Source organism: Oncorhynchus keta, chromosome 35, assembly GCF_023373465.1.
Source record: "Oncorhynchus keta strain PuntledgeMale-10-30-2019 chromosome 35, Oket_V2, whole genome shotgun sequence".
Lineage (NCBI taxonomy): Eukaryota > Metazoa > Chordata > Actinopteri > Salmoniformes > Salmonidae > Oncorhynchus > Oncorhynchus keta.
In genome coordinates, this window is record NC_068455.1 from 51,037,278 (window position 1) to 51,052,716 (window position 15,439).

General features: G+C 44.8%; 1 protein-coding gene across 1 annotated transcript; it reads left to right on the forward strand.

Moving 5' to 3' along the window:
• The first annotated feature begins 6,281 nt into the window (after positions 1-6,281).
• Positions 6,282-15,162, forward strand: LOC118368616 (inhibitor of growth protein 2-like). Its single transcript, XM_035752878.2, has 2 exons — positions 6,282-6,579; positions 13,609-15,162. Exons 1-2 carry the CDS (start codon positions 6,438-6,440, stop codon positions 14,313-14,315), a joined length of 849 nt encoding a protein of 282 aa, XP_035608771.1. The 5' UTR covers positions 6,282-6,437; the 3' UTR covers positions 14,316-15,162.
• The last annotated feature ends 277 nt before the right edge of the window (positions 15,163-15,439 follow it).

The following is a 15,439-nucleotide window of genomic DNA, read 5'->3' on the forward strand; positions in this document are numbered from 1 at the left end:
TTGCCTCTTCACTGTTGACGTTGAGACTGGTGTTTTGCGGGTACTATTTAATGAAGCTTCCAGTTGAGGACTTGTGAGGCGTCTGTTTCTCAAACTAGACACTCTAATGTACTTGTCCTCTTGCTCAGTTGTGCACCGGGGCCTCCCACTCCTCTTTCTATTATGGTTGGAGCCAGTTTGCGCTGTTCTGTGAAGGGAGTAGTACACAGCGTTGTACGATATCTTCAGTTTCTTGGCAATTTCTCACATGGAATAGCCATTTCTCAGAATAAGAATAGACTGACAAGTTTCAGAAACAGTCCTTTGTTTCTGGACATTTTGAGCCTGTAATCGAACCAACAAATGCTGACTCTCCAGATACTCAACTAGTCTAAAGAAGGCCAGGTTTGTTGCTTCTTTAATCAGGACAACAGTTTTCAGCTGTGCTAATATAATTGCAAATGGGTTTTCTAATGATCAATTAGCCTTTTAAAATTATAAACTTGCATTAGCTAACACAACTTTCCATTGGAACACAGGAGTGATGATTGCTGATAATGGGCCTCTATACGACTATGTAGATATTCCTTTAAAAATCAGCCGTTTCCAGCTACAATAGTCATTTACAACATTAACAACGTCTACACTGTATTTCTGATCAATTTTGTGTTATTTTAATGGACAAAAAATATGCTTTTCTTTCAAAAACAAGGACATTTCTAAGTGACCCCAAACTTTTGAATGGTAGTGCACGTTTGGTTCAAGCAAACCACCATAGTCCCTGTGCCTAAGAACACCAATGCAACCTGTCTAAATGACTACTTTCCTGTAGCAATCATATCTGTAGCCATGTAATACTTTGAAAGGCTGGTCATGGCTCACATCAACACCATCATCCCAGAAACCCTGGATCCACTCCAATTCACATACCGCCCCAACAGATCCACAGATGACAAAATCTCAATTGCACTCCACACTGCACTTTCCCACCTGTACAAAAGGAACACCTACGTGAGAGTGCTGTTCATTGACTACATCTCAGCGTTCAACACCATTGTGCCTTCCAAGCTCATCACTAAGCTAAGGACCCTGGGACTGAACATCTCCCTCTGTAACTGGAACCTGGACTTCCTGACGGGCCACCCCAGGTGGTGAGGGTAGGCAACAACACATCTGCCACACTGACATTAAACATGGGGCCCCTCAGGGGTGTGTGCTCAGTCACCTCTTGTACTTCCTCATCACTCACGATTGCGTGGACGTGCACAACTCCAACATCATCATTAAGTTTGCCGATGGCATGATGTGGTAGAACTGATTAAAGACAACCTATAGGGAGGAGGTCAGCGACCTGGCAGTGTGGTGCCAGGACAATAACCTCTCCCTCAATGTGAGCAAGACAAAGGAACTTATCATGGACGACAGGAAACGGAGGGCTGAACACACCCCTTCACATTGACGGGTCTGTGGTAGAGCGGCATTAAGGACCTATCCTGTTCCAAACACAGTCGTGAAGAGGGCACGACAACACCTCTTCCCCTCAGGATGCTGAGAATATTTGCCATGGACCCTCAAATCCTGAAAAAGTTATTCAGTTGAACCATTGAGAGCATCTTGAATTGCTACATCATCCTTGGTATGGCAACTGCTCGGCATTTGACTGCAAGGTGCTACAGAGGGTAGTGCGCATGGCCAGTACATCACTGGGTTTGAACTCTCTGCCATCCAGGACCTCTATTCCAGATGATGTCAGAGGATGGCCCTGTCACATGAGTTGACGCTGGAGAGACGAAGCAGGCACGGGGAGTAAAACATTTCATATATAACGGACGTGGAACGTGACAGGAACAGCGTCAGCAAACTAATACAAAGACAAAAAAACAATGCAGCAGCTGGGAACAGAGCAAGGGAACTGGCAAATATAGGGAAGGAAATAAACAGGTGATGAATGAGTCCAGGTGAGTCCAATATCTCTGATTCGCGTGACAAGCGAAGGCATGTGTGCGTGATGCAGGGCAACCTGGCACCCTTAAGCACCAGGGGGAGGGAATAGCGGGAGCAGACGTGACAGTACCTCCCCCTCTTGGGGCGCCACCTTGCGTCCCATCTGGGCGAACTGGCAAGCCAGTTGGGGTGTGGAAGACCGACGAACCGGCAGGAGCGTGAGAGCCTGGCGAGCCGGCTGAAGCATGGGAGCCTGACGATCCAGCTGAGGCAAAGCACCTGGCGATCCCGCTGTAGAGAGGGAGCCCGATGATCCGGTGGAGTGTGATGTGGAATGGGAAGCCACCGAGCCAACCGGGGCAAGGAAACCTCTCGAGCCAGCCAGGGCGTGGAAGCCTGACAGGCTGTCTTAGGCACCCCCGGTTCCATCGGCGGCGGAATCCACCCCGACGTCACCAACAAAACAAAAGACAAAAAAACTCCTGGACCGGCCGGTCGAACAAGAACTGACGATCTGGCTGAAGCCTGATGTGGGATGGGCGCCGTCCGAGCCACCCGGGGCAAGGAAACCTCTCGAGCCAGCTAGGGCGTGGAAGCTCGACGAGCTGGCTAGGCACCTGTGGTTCCATCGGCGGCGACCCAGAGCCAATGTCACCATACCAACCGGAACGCCAGTACTCCACGATGCTTTGAATGTTGGCTGCTGTCACATGAGGTGACGCTGGAGAGACGAAGCAGGCACGGGGAGTAAAACATTTAATACATTGCTCAAAAAAATGAAGTGAACACTTAAACAACGCAATGTAACTCTAAGTCAATCACACTTCTGTGAAATAAAACTGTCCACTTAGGAACAACACTGATTGCAATACATTTCACATGCTGTTGTGCAAATGGAATAGACAACAGGTGGAAATTATAGGCAATTAGCAAGACACCCTCAATAAAGGAGTGGTTCTGCATGTGGTGACCACAGACCACTTCTCAGTTCCTATGCTTCCTGGCTGATGTTTTGGTCACTTTTGAATGCTGGCGGTGCTTTCACTCTAGTGGTAGCATGAGACGGAGTCTACAACCCACACAAGTGGCTCAGGTAGTGCAGCTCATCCAGGACGGCACATCGATGTGAGCTGTGGCAAGAAGGTTTGCTGTGTCTGTCAGCGTAGTGTCCAGAGCATGGAGGCGCTACCAGGAGACAGGCCAGTACATCAGGAGACGTGGAGGAGGCCGTAGGAGGGCAACAACCCAGCAGCAGGACCGCTACCTCCACCTTTGTGAAAGGAGGAGCAGGAGGAGCACTGCCAGAGCCCTGAAAAATGACCTCCAGCAGGCCACAAATGTGCATGTGTCTGCTCAAATGGTCAGAAACAGACTCCATGAGGGTGGTATGAGGGCCCGACGTCCACAGGTGGGGGTTGTGCTTACAGCCCAACACCGTGCAGGACTTTTGGCATTTGCCAGAGAACACCAAGATTGGCAAATTCGCCACTGGTGCCCTGTACTCTTCACAGATGAAAGCAGGTTCACACTGAGCACATGTGACAGACATGACAGAGTCTGGAGATGCCGTGGAGAATGTTCTGCTGCCTGCAACATCCTCCAGCATGACCAGTTTGGCAGTGGGTCAGTCATGGTGTGGGGTGGCATTTCTTTGGGGGGCCGCACAGCCCTCCATGTGCTCGCCAGAGGTAGTCTGACTGCCATTAGGTACCGAGATGAGATCCTCAGACCCCTTGTGAGACCATATGCTGTCGCGGTTGGCCCTGGGTTCCTCCTAATGCAAGACAATGCTAGACCTCATGTGGCTGGAGTGTGTCAGCAGTTCCAGCAAGAGGAAGGCATTGATGCTATGGACTATTCCGCCCATTTCCCAGACCTGAATCCAATTGAGCACATCTGGGACATCATGTCTCGCTCCATCCACCAACTCCACGTTGCATCACAGATTGTCCAGGAGTTGGCGGATGCTATAGTCCAGGTCTGGGAGGATATCCCTCAGGAGACCATCCGCCACCTCATCAGGAGCATGCCCAGGCATTGTAGGGAGGTCATATAGGCACGTGGAGGCCACACACACTACTGAGCCTCATTTTGACTTGTTTTAAGGACATTACATCAAATTTGGTTCAGCCTGTAATGTGGTTTTCCACTTTAATTTTGAGTGTGACTCCAAATCCAGACCTCCATAGGTTGATACATTTTATTTACATTGATAATTTTTGCGTGATTTTGTTGTTCAGCACATTCAACTATGTAAAGAAAAAAGTATTTAATAAGAATATTTCATTCATTCAGATCTAGGATGTGTTATTTTAGTGTTCCCTTTATTTTTTTTGAGCAGTGTATATAATGGACCAGGAACGAGACAGGAACAGTGTCAGCAAACTAATACAAAGACAAAAAACAATTAATGCAGCAACAGGGAACAGAGCAAGGGAACTGACAAATATAGGGGAGGAAATAATCATGTGATGAATGACTTCAGGTGAGTCCAATTTCACTGATGCGCGTGACAAGGGAAGGCAGGTGTGCATGATGCAGGGCTCCCTGGAGTCCTCAAGCACCAGGGGGAGGGAAAAGCGGGAGCAGACGTGACAGGCCCTAGAACATGGGTCTCCAACCTTGTTCCTGGAAAGCTACCCCCTGTAGCTGTCACTCCAACTGTAACTAACCTGATTCAGCTTGTCAACCAGTTAACTGATAGAATCAGGTGCGCTCGATTATGGTTGGAGTGAAATTCTACAGGACATTAGCTCTCCAGGAACAGGGTTGAAGAGCCCTGCCCTAGAAATTTTCAAAGACTCTATCCACCCAAGTCATAGAGTGTTATCTCTGCTACCGCACTGCAAGAGGTACCGGAGTGCCAAGTCTGTGAACAAAAGGCACCTGAACAGCTTCTACCCCCAAGCCATAAGACTGCTGAACAGTTGGCTATCCGGACAATTTATATTGACCCGATTTGATATTTATTTATCTTAATTGTTTTGCACGAACTCCCTTGCACTGGCTTTATGCACACTCAATAGACTCTACCCACACACTCACTCATACTACGATGCCGGGGCGGCAGGGTAGTGGTTAGAGCATTGGACTAGTAACCGAAAGGTTGCAAGTTTAAATCCCCGAGCTGACAAGGTACAAAATCTGTTGTTCTGCCCTTGAACAGGCAGTTCAGCACTGTTCCTAGGCCGTCATTGAAAATAAGAATTTGTTCTTAACTGACTTGCCTAGTAAAATAAAGGTAAAATACATTTTAAAAATGACACACTACATACGCTCACACACACACATGCATATTGACGCCAGTCACATACACTGCTGCCACTCTTATTATAATATATCCCGATTGCTTAGTCACTTATCCACATGATCATACCTCAATTACCTCGTACCCCTGCACATAGACTCGGTACTGGTACTCATTGTATATAGTCTCGTTATTGTTTTTATTGTGTTACTATATCCTTTTTTATTTAGCAAATATTAGTCTTACTTTTTAAATCTGCACTGTTGGTAATGGGCTCATAACTAAGCATTTCACGGTAAAGTTGTTGTATTAGGCGCATGTGATCAATACAATTTTATTTTAATATGATTGCTTATGGGGTTTCCTGCCAGATATTGAATATCTTGTTTTGAAAGATGTACTTTGTACTTTGTTGAAGCACCTTTGGCGATTACAGCCTCAAATCTTCTTGGGTATGACGCTACAAGCTTGGCACACCTTTATTTGGGGAGTTTCTCCCATTCTTCTCTGCAGATCCTCTCAAGCTGTCAGGTTGGATGGGGAGCATCGCTGCACAGCTATTTTCAGGTCTCTCCAGAGATGTTCGATCAGGTTCAAGTCCGGGCTCTGGCTGCGCCACTCAAGGACATTCAGAGACTTGTCCCGAAGCCATTCCTGCATTGTCTTGGCTGTGTGCTTAGGGTCGTTGTCCTTTTGGAAGGTGAACCACCCCAGTCTGAGGTGCTGAGCGCTCAGGAGCAGGTTTTCATCAAGGATCCCTCTGTACTTTGCTCCATTCATCTTTTCCTCAATCCTGTCTAGTCTCCCAGTCCCTGCCACTGAAAAACATCTCCACAGCATGATGATCCCACCACCATGCTTTACCGTAGGGATGGTGCCAGGTTTCCTCCAGACGTGACACTTGGCACATCTGGAGTGAACAACTATTTTACCCGGTCGACCAAAATAGTAGTACTTAATGGTTTACCTTCCCGGGAAAAGTTCATAAAAATAAAGGTGACCTTTATTTTATTCATAGCCAATCCAAACGCTGGAAATAAAAATGGCCAATCCCCCTGTCAAGTAAAATGCGAAAACGCTGTGCATTGCCATAAAAGGAATACACCGTGCTCATGCGCACTGTGAACAGTTCTGTTTGAAGTGAACTGACCAGTGAATATAGTATGCAACAATATTGGCGCAAGAAAACCATTAGAAATCATACTAAATGCATTATCTCAAATCTATTTACAAGTTTTCTTGATTGTCTCAATGCATCGGTGGAACAATGTTAGGTCATCACTATCCAAACGTGGAAAAGTCACAACTGGTCAGCTATGTGGAGGATTATTTGGAATGTGTTGAGTCCATGCCATTGGATATACAAAGAAACGTCTCTCTGCTGCGAGAAATTGACTCAAAGTATCAAGGTAATTGTTTTTCCTCTCGTTGTTTTAGTGTTTATATTTGCGAGTTTGACGATAAAATTACAAAACAGGGTGTGCTGGATTGACAAATTCCCGATCCACTTTAGCTAACGTTAATGTTCCACATTAGCTAGCATTGAAAGCAAGTGTTTTGTGTGCTGAAATATAGACAGTTTAGTCTTTCGAGTACGATGTATGCCTTTAATTTGTTATCCTCAACATGTCCCGGTGTCAGGTCCGAGTTGGCTTGATATAGCTACAGAGGATCAGCCATTTTGACAAGAGAGGTGTTGTGGCGTTTAACGGCTTTCTTTCGAGTTGGTAAACCTGTTATCTGCATTCGTTTTATGTTTATTTGACAAGGGGTGTTTACTTATTGTTGATAGTATTGCCTACTAGCAAATATACAATTCGTAGTATAACAGTAACGTTAACAGAAAGAAAAAAACGAAACTGTCGTTGTTGCGATCCATTCTTACGCTGGTGATGAAAATGTGCCATGTACGAGAATTTTGGTAGTATTTGTGCCGCGTTCAAAACAACTAGGACTCGGCGATTTCCGAAACCGGTGCATTCACGACAACTGGGAATTTCTCGGACTGGGATTTCTCTTGAAGCATCACCCATCTCGCATCGGGTCACTTTCTAGAACACACACTGGCTAAACCTGGATATTTGTATTATTTCGCTCTAAAAATCGGATTAAAAACTTAACCACACTGCCAACCTTTTATGCCTATGGTAATCCCTGCCCACTAGTGCCATTACGAAGGTTGGGTTGGCAACAATAGCTAGCTACTTCCCTCGCTGTAATGTTAACAAAACTGTGGGAAAGCAGTGCTCGGCAGGTGGGTGTGGAGGACACTACCGTTGTCCCCAAGCAAACTAGCAGCATCCTTCTTTGGTGTTTTTTCGGCAGTTGGCATCCAATGTTGGTGCATTACTACCACCCACTGTGCTGGATTGTGGGCCAGAGACAGCGCTGGCAGCTTCAATGGCAGTGGGCGCGGCATGTAAGTAACCGCAGTGTGCAGATAGACTGTATTGGCTGTTCAGGCGGAAAGTTTTTTTCACTTCTTGAATCGGGTATTAGAACAACCTGTGGTAACCTAGTTTACCCAATTGGCTAGCAGCAAAAACGTTACCTTTTTCAAACTTAATTTTCTTGTCTGCTTGTTTTAGTCAATGACAACTAGATTTAAGTACATGTGTTAAGATTTATTTTCAACATTGCTTGCTCCTGAGTGTTCTCACTACTTAGAAAAACATATTTTAGGGCTTCCCTCAAACCCCCTTTTCACGTGAGTGCTCGCTAGCTTCTGGCGTAACATTAAGCTAGCCAAGACAAGCAACAACACAAATGGATTATACAGCGACAAGTAGTGAGTGGCGTTAAACGGACTATACCAAACACGTTAAATGTATTGCCTGTGATTTACATGTGATCCCCACACAGCTAGCTACATGTAGCCTCCTTGGATTCCCTACATTTCCCACTCTCTCATGCCGAATAGTCTGAAGCTACAGGACTCTTCTCGCTGGCTCGGTTTCCTTATGTGGGAGCATTGTGATTTGTAGGTCGGGATTTTTGCTATTGCACAACAAACACAGCAGCTTTTCGGCATGTTTTGTTATTTCTGTATAACTAAACATCGACAAAAGTTATCTTTTACAGCAGGAGTCGATGTCAAATAATGTTGGTTTTCCCCAATGTGTGTGTGTGGTCGAGGGGAATTCCTTATTACGTGGGTCGGTCGTTCAGTAAAACGTCACAATACGGTGCGGAGCAGCAATCGATTTGGCTGCTGTGGGGCAAGGAGCTCCAGCTCCACTAAAACCATTGACAACTACGTGCCGTTTAAGGGATTGTTAAATCAGTAGTAGAAACAATAAAAAAATCTACTTTCCCACACCTTGTTTGTTAAAAAGCCAAGGGATGGGGCTGGAGAAATGTAATCACTATCAAATTCATAGACTATGGATGCATGGATTGACCATCCCTTCTATGACAATGAGAGTTTTAACTATGTTTTTGAGGCTATAGTATTTGTTTACATTTTATTTTGTTTACACACATTGGAGTAAAACAAGTTTATTTGTTGGGTTCTGGTGAGCTTAGTTCAACTGTCGTTCCCCATGAGTCATTTTTAAGTTAGGGACTGTGTTATTTGTGATGAGGGATACCTGGAGAAAATCGGACTTCTGAAATAAAAATAGATGGCCTTCCCTAGAGTAAAATACATTTTTACCCGACCCTCCCTGAACGCTTGTAAAAAAGACAAGTGACCTTCCCATATACCCAAAATAATAACACAAATAGCAGAGAACATGCCTACCGTTTATCCTCACTCCTAGGACAGACCAGCCTTGGCAAAGAAGGTTGCAATCGCTGACCACTGCGGACAATGGTAGGGGTGAAAAGATATTCATTTTGTGTTTTTATTATAATGACTATCTTATTTGCGTTCCAAGAATTAGCCTTTTTATAAATGCATTTCATGCAATTCTCTGTCGTTTTACGTGACTGGAGATGAGCAGAATATTTTCATACCACAACAGAGCATGACATTGAATGTGCACATGCTGCCGCCACAGACGTTTTGATTTCTATACATACTATTGTTAACAAGAGGTTATAAAACTTTAGGACTGTCCCAAACTTAGACTATCAGCTGTAAAAGTTGACAGAACCAGTCACATCTGAAGTATCTGATCATCAATGAAATCGAGAAAGCTATTTCCTTAACTTCTTGACGCTACCCATCCCTGTCGCGGGATCATTTTCGTCAGCAACCGCTGAATAGCATAGCACAACAGTCAAATAATATTACTAAAAAATATTCATATTCATGAAATCACAAGTGCAATATTGCAAAACACAGTTTAGCCTTTTAATCCACCTGTCTTCTCAGATTTTGAAATTATGCTTTACAGCGAAAGCAATCCAAGCGTTTAAGTTTATCGATAGCCGAGCATAGCATTATTTACACTTCGCATCAGGAAGCTTGGTCACAAATCAGAAAAGTAACCGTTTACCTTTGATCTTCGGATGTTTTCACTCACGAGACTCCCAGTTACACAGAAAATGTTCCTTTTTGTTCCATAACGATTATTTTATACCCAAAATACCAACGTTTGTTTGTCGCGTTATGTTCAGAAATCCACAGGAAAGAGCTGTCACGACAACGCAGACAAATTCCAAATAGTCTCCATAATGTCCACAGAAACATGTCAAATGTTTTTTATAATCGTTCCTCAGGTTTGTTTTTAAAATATATATTCAAATCAAAATCAAATTTTATTTGTCACATACACATGGTTAGCAGATGTTAATGCGAGTGTAGTGAAATGCTTGTGCTTCTAGTTCCAACAATGCAGTAATAACCAACAAGTAATCTAACTAACAATTCCAAAACTACTGTCTTATACACACAAGTTTAACGGGATAAAGAATATGTACATAAAGATATATGAATAAGTGATGGTACAGAGTGGCATAGGCAAGACACAGTAGATGGTATCGAGTACAGTATATACATATGAGATGAGTATGTAAACAAAGTGGCATAGTTAAATTGGCTAGTGATACATGTATTACATAAAGATGCAGTAGATGATAGATTACAGTATATACGTATACATGTGAGATGAATAATGTAGGGTATGTAAACATTACATTAGGTAGCATAATTTCCCATCAATTCCCATTTATTAAAGTGGCTGGAGTTGAGTCAGTGTGTTGGCAGCAGCCACTCAATGTTAGTGGTGGCTGTTTAACAGTCTGATGGCCTTGAGATAGAAGCTGTTTTTCAGTCTCTCGGTCCCAGCTTTGATGCACCTGTACTGACCTCGCCTTCTGGATGATAGCGGGGTGAACAGGTAGTGGCTCGGGTGGTTGTTGTCCTTGATGATTATGGCCTGCCTGTAACAGGGTGGTGTAGGTGTCCTGGGGGGCAGGTAGTTTGCCCCCAGTGATGCGTTGTGCAGACCTCACTACCCTCTGGAGAGCCTTACCGTTGTGGGCGGAGCAGTTGCCGTACCAGGCGGTGATACAGCCCGCCAGGATGCTCTCGATTGTGCATCTGTAGAAGTTTGTGAGTGCTTTTGGTGACAAGCTGAATTTCTTAAGCCTCCTGAGGTTGAAGAGGCGCTGCTGCACCTTCTTCACGATGCTGTCTGTGTGGGTGGACCAATTCAGTTTGTCTGATGTGTATGCCGAGGAACTTAACTTGCTAGCCTCTCCACTACTGTTCCATCGATGTGGCTAGAGGGGTGTTCCCTCTGCTGTTTCCTGAAGTCCACAATCATCTCCTTAGTTTTGTTGACGTTGAGTGTGCGGTTATTTTCCTGACACCACACTCCGAGGGCCCTCACCTCCTCCCTGTAGGCAGTCTCGTCGTTTTTGGTAATCAAGCCTACCACTGTTGTGTCGTCCGCAAACTTGATGATTGAGTTGGAGGCGTGCGTGGCCACGCAGTCGTGGGTGAACAGGGAGTACAGGAGAGGGCTCAGAACGCACTCTTGTGGGGCCCCAGTGTTGAGGATCAGCGGGGTGGAGATGTTGTTGCCTACCCTCACCACCTGGGAGCGGCCCGTCAGGAAGTCCAGTACCCAGTTGCACAGGGCGGGGTCGAGACCCAGGGTCTCGAGCTTGATGATGAGCTTGGATATATCGATAATATATCAACAGAGTGTGTAGGTTATCAATAACAGCGGGAGGAACAATGGCGGCTTTACTCAGTTGCGCAAAACTCACTCAGAGCCCCCACCTATCCACTTAAGCAATGTGATCTTTCACACTCAGTTTCAGGCTTTTATTTTGAAAATTGTCTACAGACTGACACCTTAGGGAAGCCAGAGAGAAATGAATCTGGTTGATATCCCTTTAAATGGAGTATAGGCATGCATAGGAACAGAATGGTTTCAAAATAAGAGGCACTTCCTGATTGGATTTTCCTCAGGGTTTCGCCTGCAGTATCAGTTCTGTTATACTCACAGACAATATTTTGACAGTTTTGGAAACTTTAGAGTATTTTTCTATCCTAATCGGTCAATTATATGCATATTCTAGCATCTGGTACTGAGAAATGGGCCGTTTACTTTGGGAACGTTTTTTTCCAAACATAAATAGTGCCCCCTAGCTTCAAGAGGCAATGCAGCTGTTGAAGCATTAGTTGTTTCTCTTTTGAAAAAAGTGCAAACTCTTGTATAGCGGCATTTCCTGCTACCGCACTAAGTTCCAGTGTCATCTTACACTAATTTTCCCCATACTTGTTAGCTCCACACCTACATTAGATATTTTCTATAGCTCTGCTAACCACTCGCACGTCTGCAAGGGCGACCGGAGTCATATCTGTCCCCATCGTAATGTATTTTCTGATGATAGAATGTGACATCTGAACGCTGGTAAATTGAGCTTCTTATTATGGTTTTATGTAATTATTCCAATTCCTAATTGTCTCCCTAAATTGTTTATTTTATTTATCCTGTTTACCGGGTAATGTTGTCCTCCATTATCCAGTTTGCTCTTTCATATTCAAGCCGAATTTGGTAGAATTCACGTGCGCTTCTTTCAGCGACTCCATGGCTTTATTAAATTCCGCTATCTCTGTATGCTGGGGAGAAACAGTCCTTTTGTTTCCTATGCCACTATACATTTTTTCCTAAACATTCCCATCATATTATACACCTCATGATATTTTTAATATGTATTCTAGACTTCTATTTTGGTGTCTCATGCAGTTTTGTCACTTTATTCTAGACCTCCCGATCTATTCACCTGAGCAGTCCCTCTCTTTTCTAGAGGTGGTAACTGTGAATACACCACCCAAGCAGACCCCTTTTCTAATCTCTTTTAAAGGGCATTATTCATGGACTTTAACTACTTATTTATGCAGAGCTCTATTCATAAGTAACCTGTCCATTCAGTCCTACTACTAACTTTATTGAAGCGGTATTACAGGATTTAAACTACTTATTGATTTGTTTTGACCATATGATCAGGCCGCAGCAGCCCTACATCGGGCCAAGCAGATTAGCCAGAGAGTGCGAACAGCCACACTAGTCAGCCCACACAAGGTCCCCAAATTAATGGCTCAACGAGAGGGGCAGTCCGAATCACACACTCGACACAAGTCGCCTGCTCAGGTTGATTGGGCTGTGTTTACGCACATCCCAAAGCAGATCCTGAGACAGTCGAGCCCGGCCAAGCAAAATCAGACGGAACAACTGCCCCAATCAACCCAGACACGTGGGTCCGTTCGAACGGTCCGACCAGAACGAGTGCAAGCCCCCTCCGCTAAATGCCTGACTCCAGCAAGGTTCACAACCCCTATTCACTTAGTCCCTACACATGCACACATACATTTACATTTAAAACAACCCCAAATTCACACATGCATGCAATTCATTCAATTCAAAAGTTCTTTAGCTTTTACTGGATTTTTAGGAAATTTAAAGACACCTACGTGACGCCCCTCTCGCTGAGACAGGATCTCTGAAGCAATCTATACAAACATTTTAACTATGTAAGAACATGCTTACCTTTTTATAGACAATGCATTTTACACCCTAAACATTTATGCATTTTATGGCTTTGGCCATTACGTCTGTTATTTCTTGGTTTCCTGTTTTTACCAGAATGACAAATGCACTCTGTATCTTCCTCTTGTGGTCTAATGTATTTGCTCAATAGTGTCATATCTGTCTCTATATGTAACAATAACTACAACACTAGCTAGCTAAAACACTGGCACACATTTTCCAGCTCATTACTCATTTGTCAGATTGCTATTAGGTGATTTTCAGTGCTCCCAGAGTTTGCAGCAGCTATTTTAGACATGCATAAAATTGTGCCCACCACATTTCTCATGCATTTTTCCCCTGTTCCTACCAGGGTCCTTAATGAGCACTTACATTTTCCCTGCCCTGACTGACAGTGTCAGATTATTCAGATTATTCTACTCAGTAACTAAAACAAATGCAGGAGACGCCCATCCTAACAACTATTTTCTCATTCTGTGTGCTTTGCAGAGGTCCTGAAGGAGGTTGACGATGTCTATGAGCGTTACCAGGGCGAGCAGGATGCGGCACAGCGTAAGAGGCTTCAGATTCAGCTGCAGCGGGCCCTCATCAGTAGCCAGGAGCTCGGCGACGAGAAGATCCATGTGGTTACCCAGATGACCGAGCTGGTAGAGAATCGCTCCCGCCAGATGGACTCCCTCTGCCTCCAGGAGCCCAGCGAGACCAGTGATCGGGTCGTCACCGAGCGGCGCTCCAGTTCTGTCCAGGAGGCGGCAGTGTCCACCCCTGCTGAGCGTTCCTCGGCCCGCCGGCCGAGACGCCAGCGCAACAGTGAGAGCCGTGACTCCAACCACGCCTCGGGGAATGGAGCGGTGATGGACGACCCGGCGGATGAGCTGCCCCTGCAGCCGCGGGAGAAAAGGTCCAAGTCGGCCAAGAAGAAGAAGCGCAAGGCCAAGCAGGAGCGCGACGCCTCGCCCGTGGAGTTCACCATCGACCCCAACGAGCCCACCTACTGCCTGTGCGAACAGGTGTCATACGGCGAGATGATTGGCTGCGATAATGACGCGTGCCCCATCGAGTGGTTCCACTTCTCCTGCGTGGGGCTCACCTACAAGCCCAAGGGGAAGTGGTTCTGTCCCAAGTGCAGAGGGGACAACGAAAAGACTATGGACAAAAACCTGGACAAGAACAAAAAGGACCGGAGGTCCAGGTAGTAGGTACAAGTCTTCCGTCCGTTGTCCCTTTCCTCTCGGAACATTGTTGAACTGAGGGTGGAGTTCATTGAAGTGATTCATTCAAGGGATGATGAAATGTCAAGTTCTGAGAGCAATCGGAACACTATTTCCATCAGCGCTTACTCTGAGTAAAAGACTTGACCAATACTGAACTGGTGCTGTTACAATACTGGCAACTCACACTGAAGCCTAAATGTTGTTTTGCGAAGTCCGATGTTGACTGTAAAAGGATCCTCAGCCTAAGCTGCCATCTTCTCTGTAATGCGTGTTACTTAACTTCCGTTCTAACAAGTGTATTGAGTAACTCGAGAAGCAAATTTTGGCTTACTAGCCCATTTGGAAATGTTGATTTGATATAATGTATCTGAATGAATGATGTCCTTTTTGTAAAAATTAATACATTATGTTTGGCCCATTTTCTTAATTATGTGTTTTTAAAATAAGTGTTCCAAATCGTGTGTCGATTCATGAATCACTGTACCAGACGGGGCTAAATAGATTGTGCAATGTTATATTTTGTATGGCTGACAGAGGGGTAGTTTGCGCTGTTTCTGTGAGGTGTTCATCTGATTTGGGATTTCAGGTCATTTTATGATTTCCCAACTGTCATTTCAATTGACCATCCACAGGTGCAGCACTTCAATTTGCTAAAAAGTGATGGTCTGTCTGGAATGGGATTTCATATTTGTGGAGACAGTCTACGTATTCTGTCAAATGAGGGGAACCAATTTATTACTTTTATATCTGTTTCACTACACCCGCAATAACATCTGCTAACATCTGCTAAATAAGTGTATTCGACCAATAAAATTTAACTTGAAATATACATTTTACCTTCCATTCTTCTGCTTATCAGGTCATATTGTTAAACTGAAGTGTTTCAGTAAGTCAAGATATTTTCAAATACTCATAAATAACATGAGTATCACAGAGAAAGTTCCCAAAAACGAACTACTCCTACATGCGTCTCTGACTGTCCTATGTGTTCATCCTCGCTACTACTGGACCCTCTGAACAAGTAGTCCTTCCTGGTTACTGTGGTGATCCCCTGTGATTGTGATGTCAGCCTGAGGGCAGGGCTGAGGCCCAGCAGTAGGGTCAGA

Bases quoted from the DNA above. Each gene is read 5' to 3' on its own strand.
- LOC118368616 (XM_035752878.2), top strand. From the start codon at position 6,438: ATGTTAGGTCATCACTATCCAAACGTGGAAAAGTCACAACTGGTCAGC. The intron at 6,580-13,608 runs GTAATTGTTTTT...TGTGCTTTGCAG, and splicing joins AATTGACTCAAAGTATCAAG to AGGTCCTGAAGGAGGTTGAC.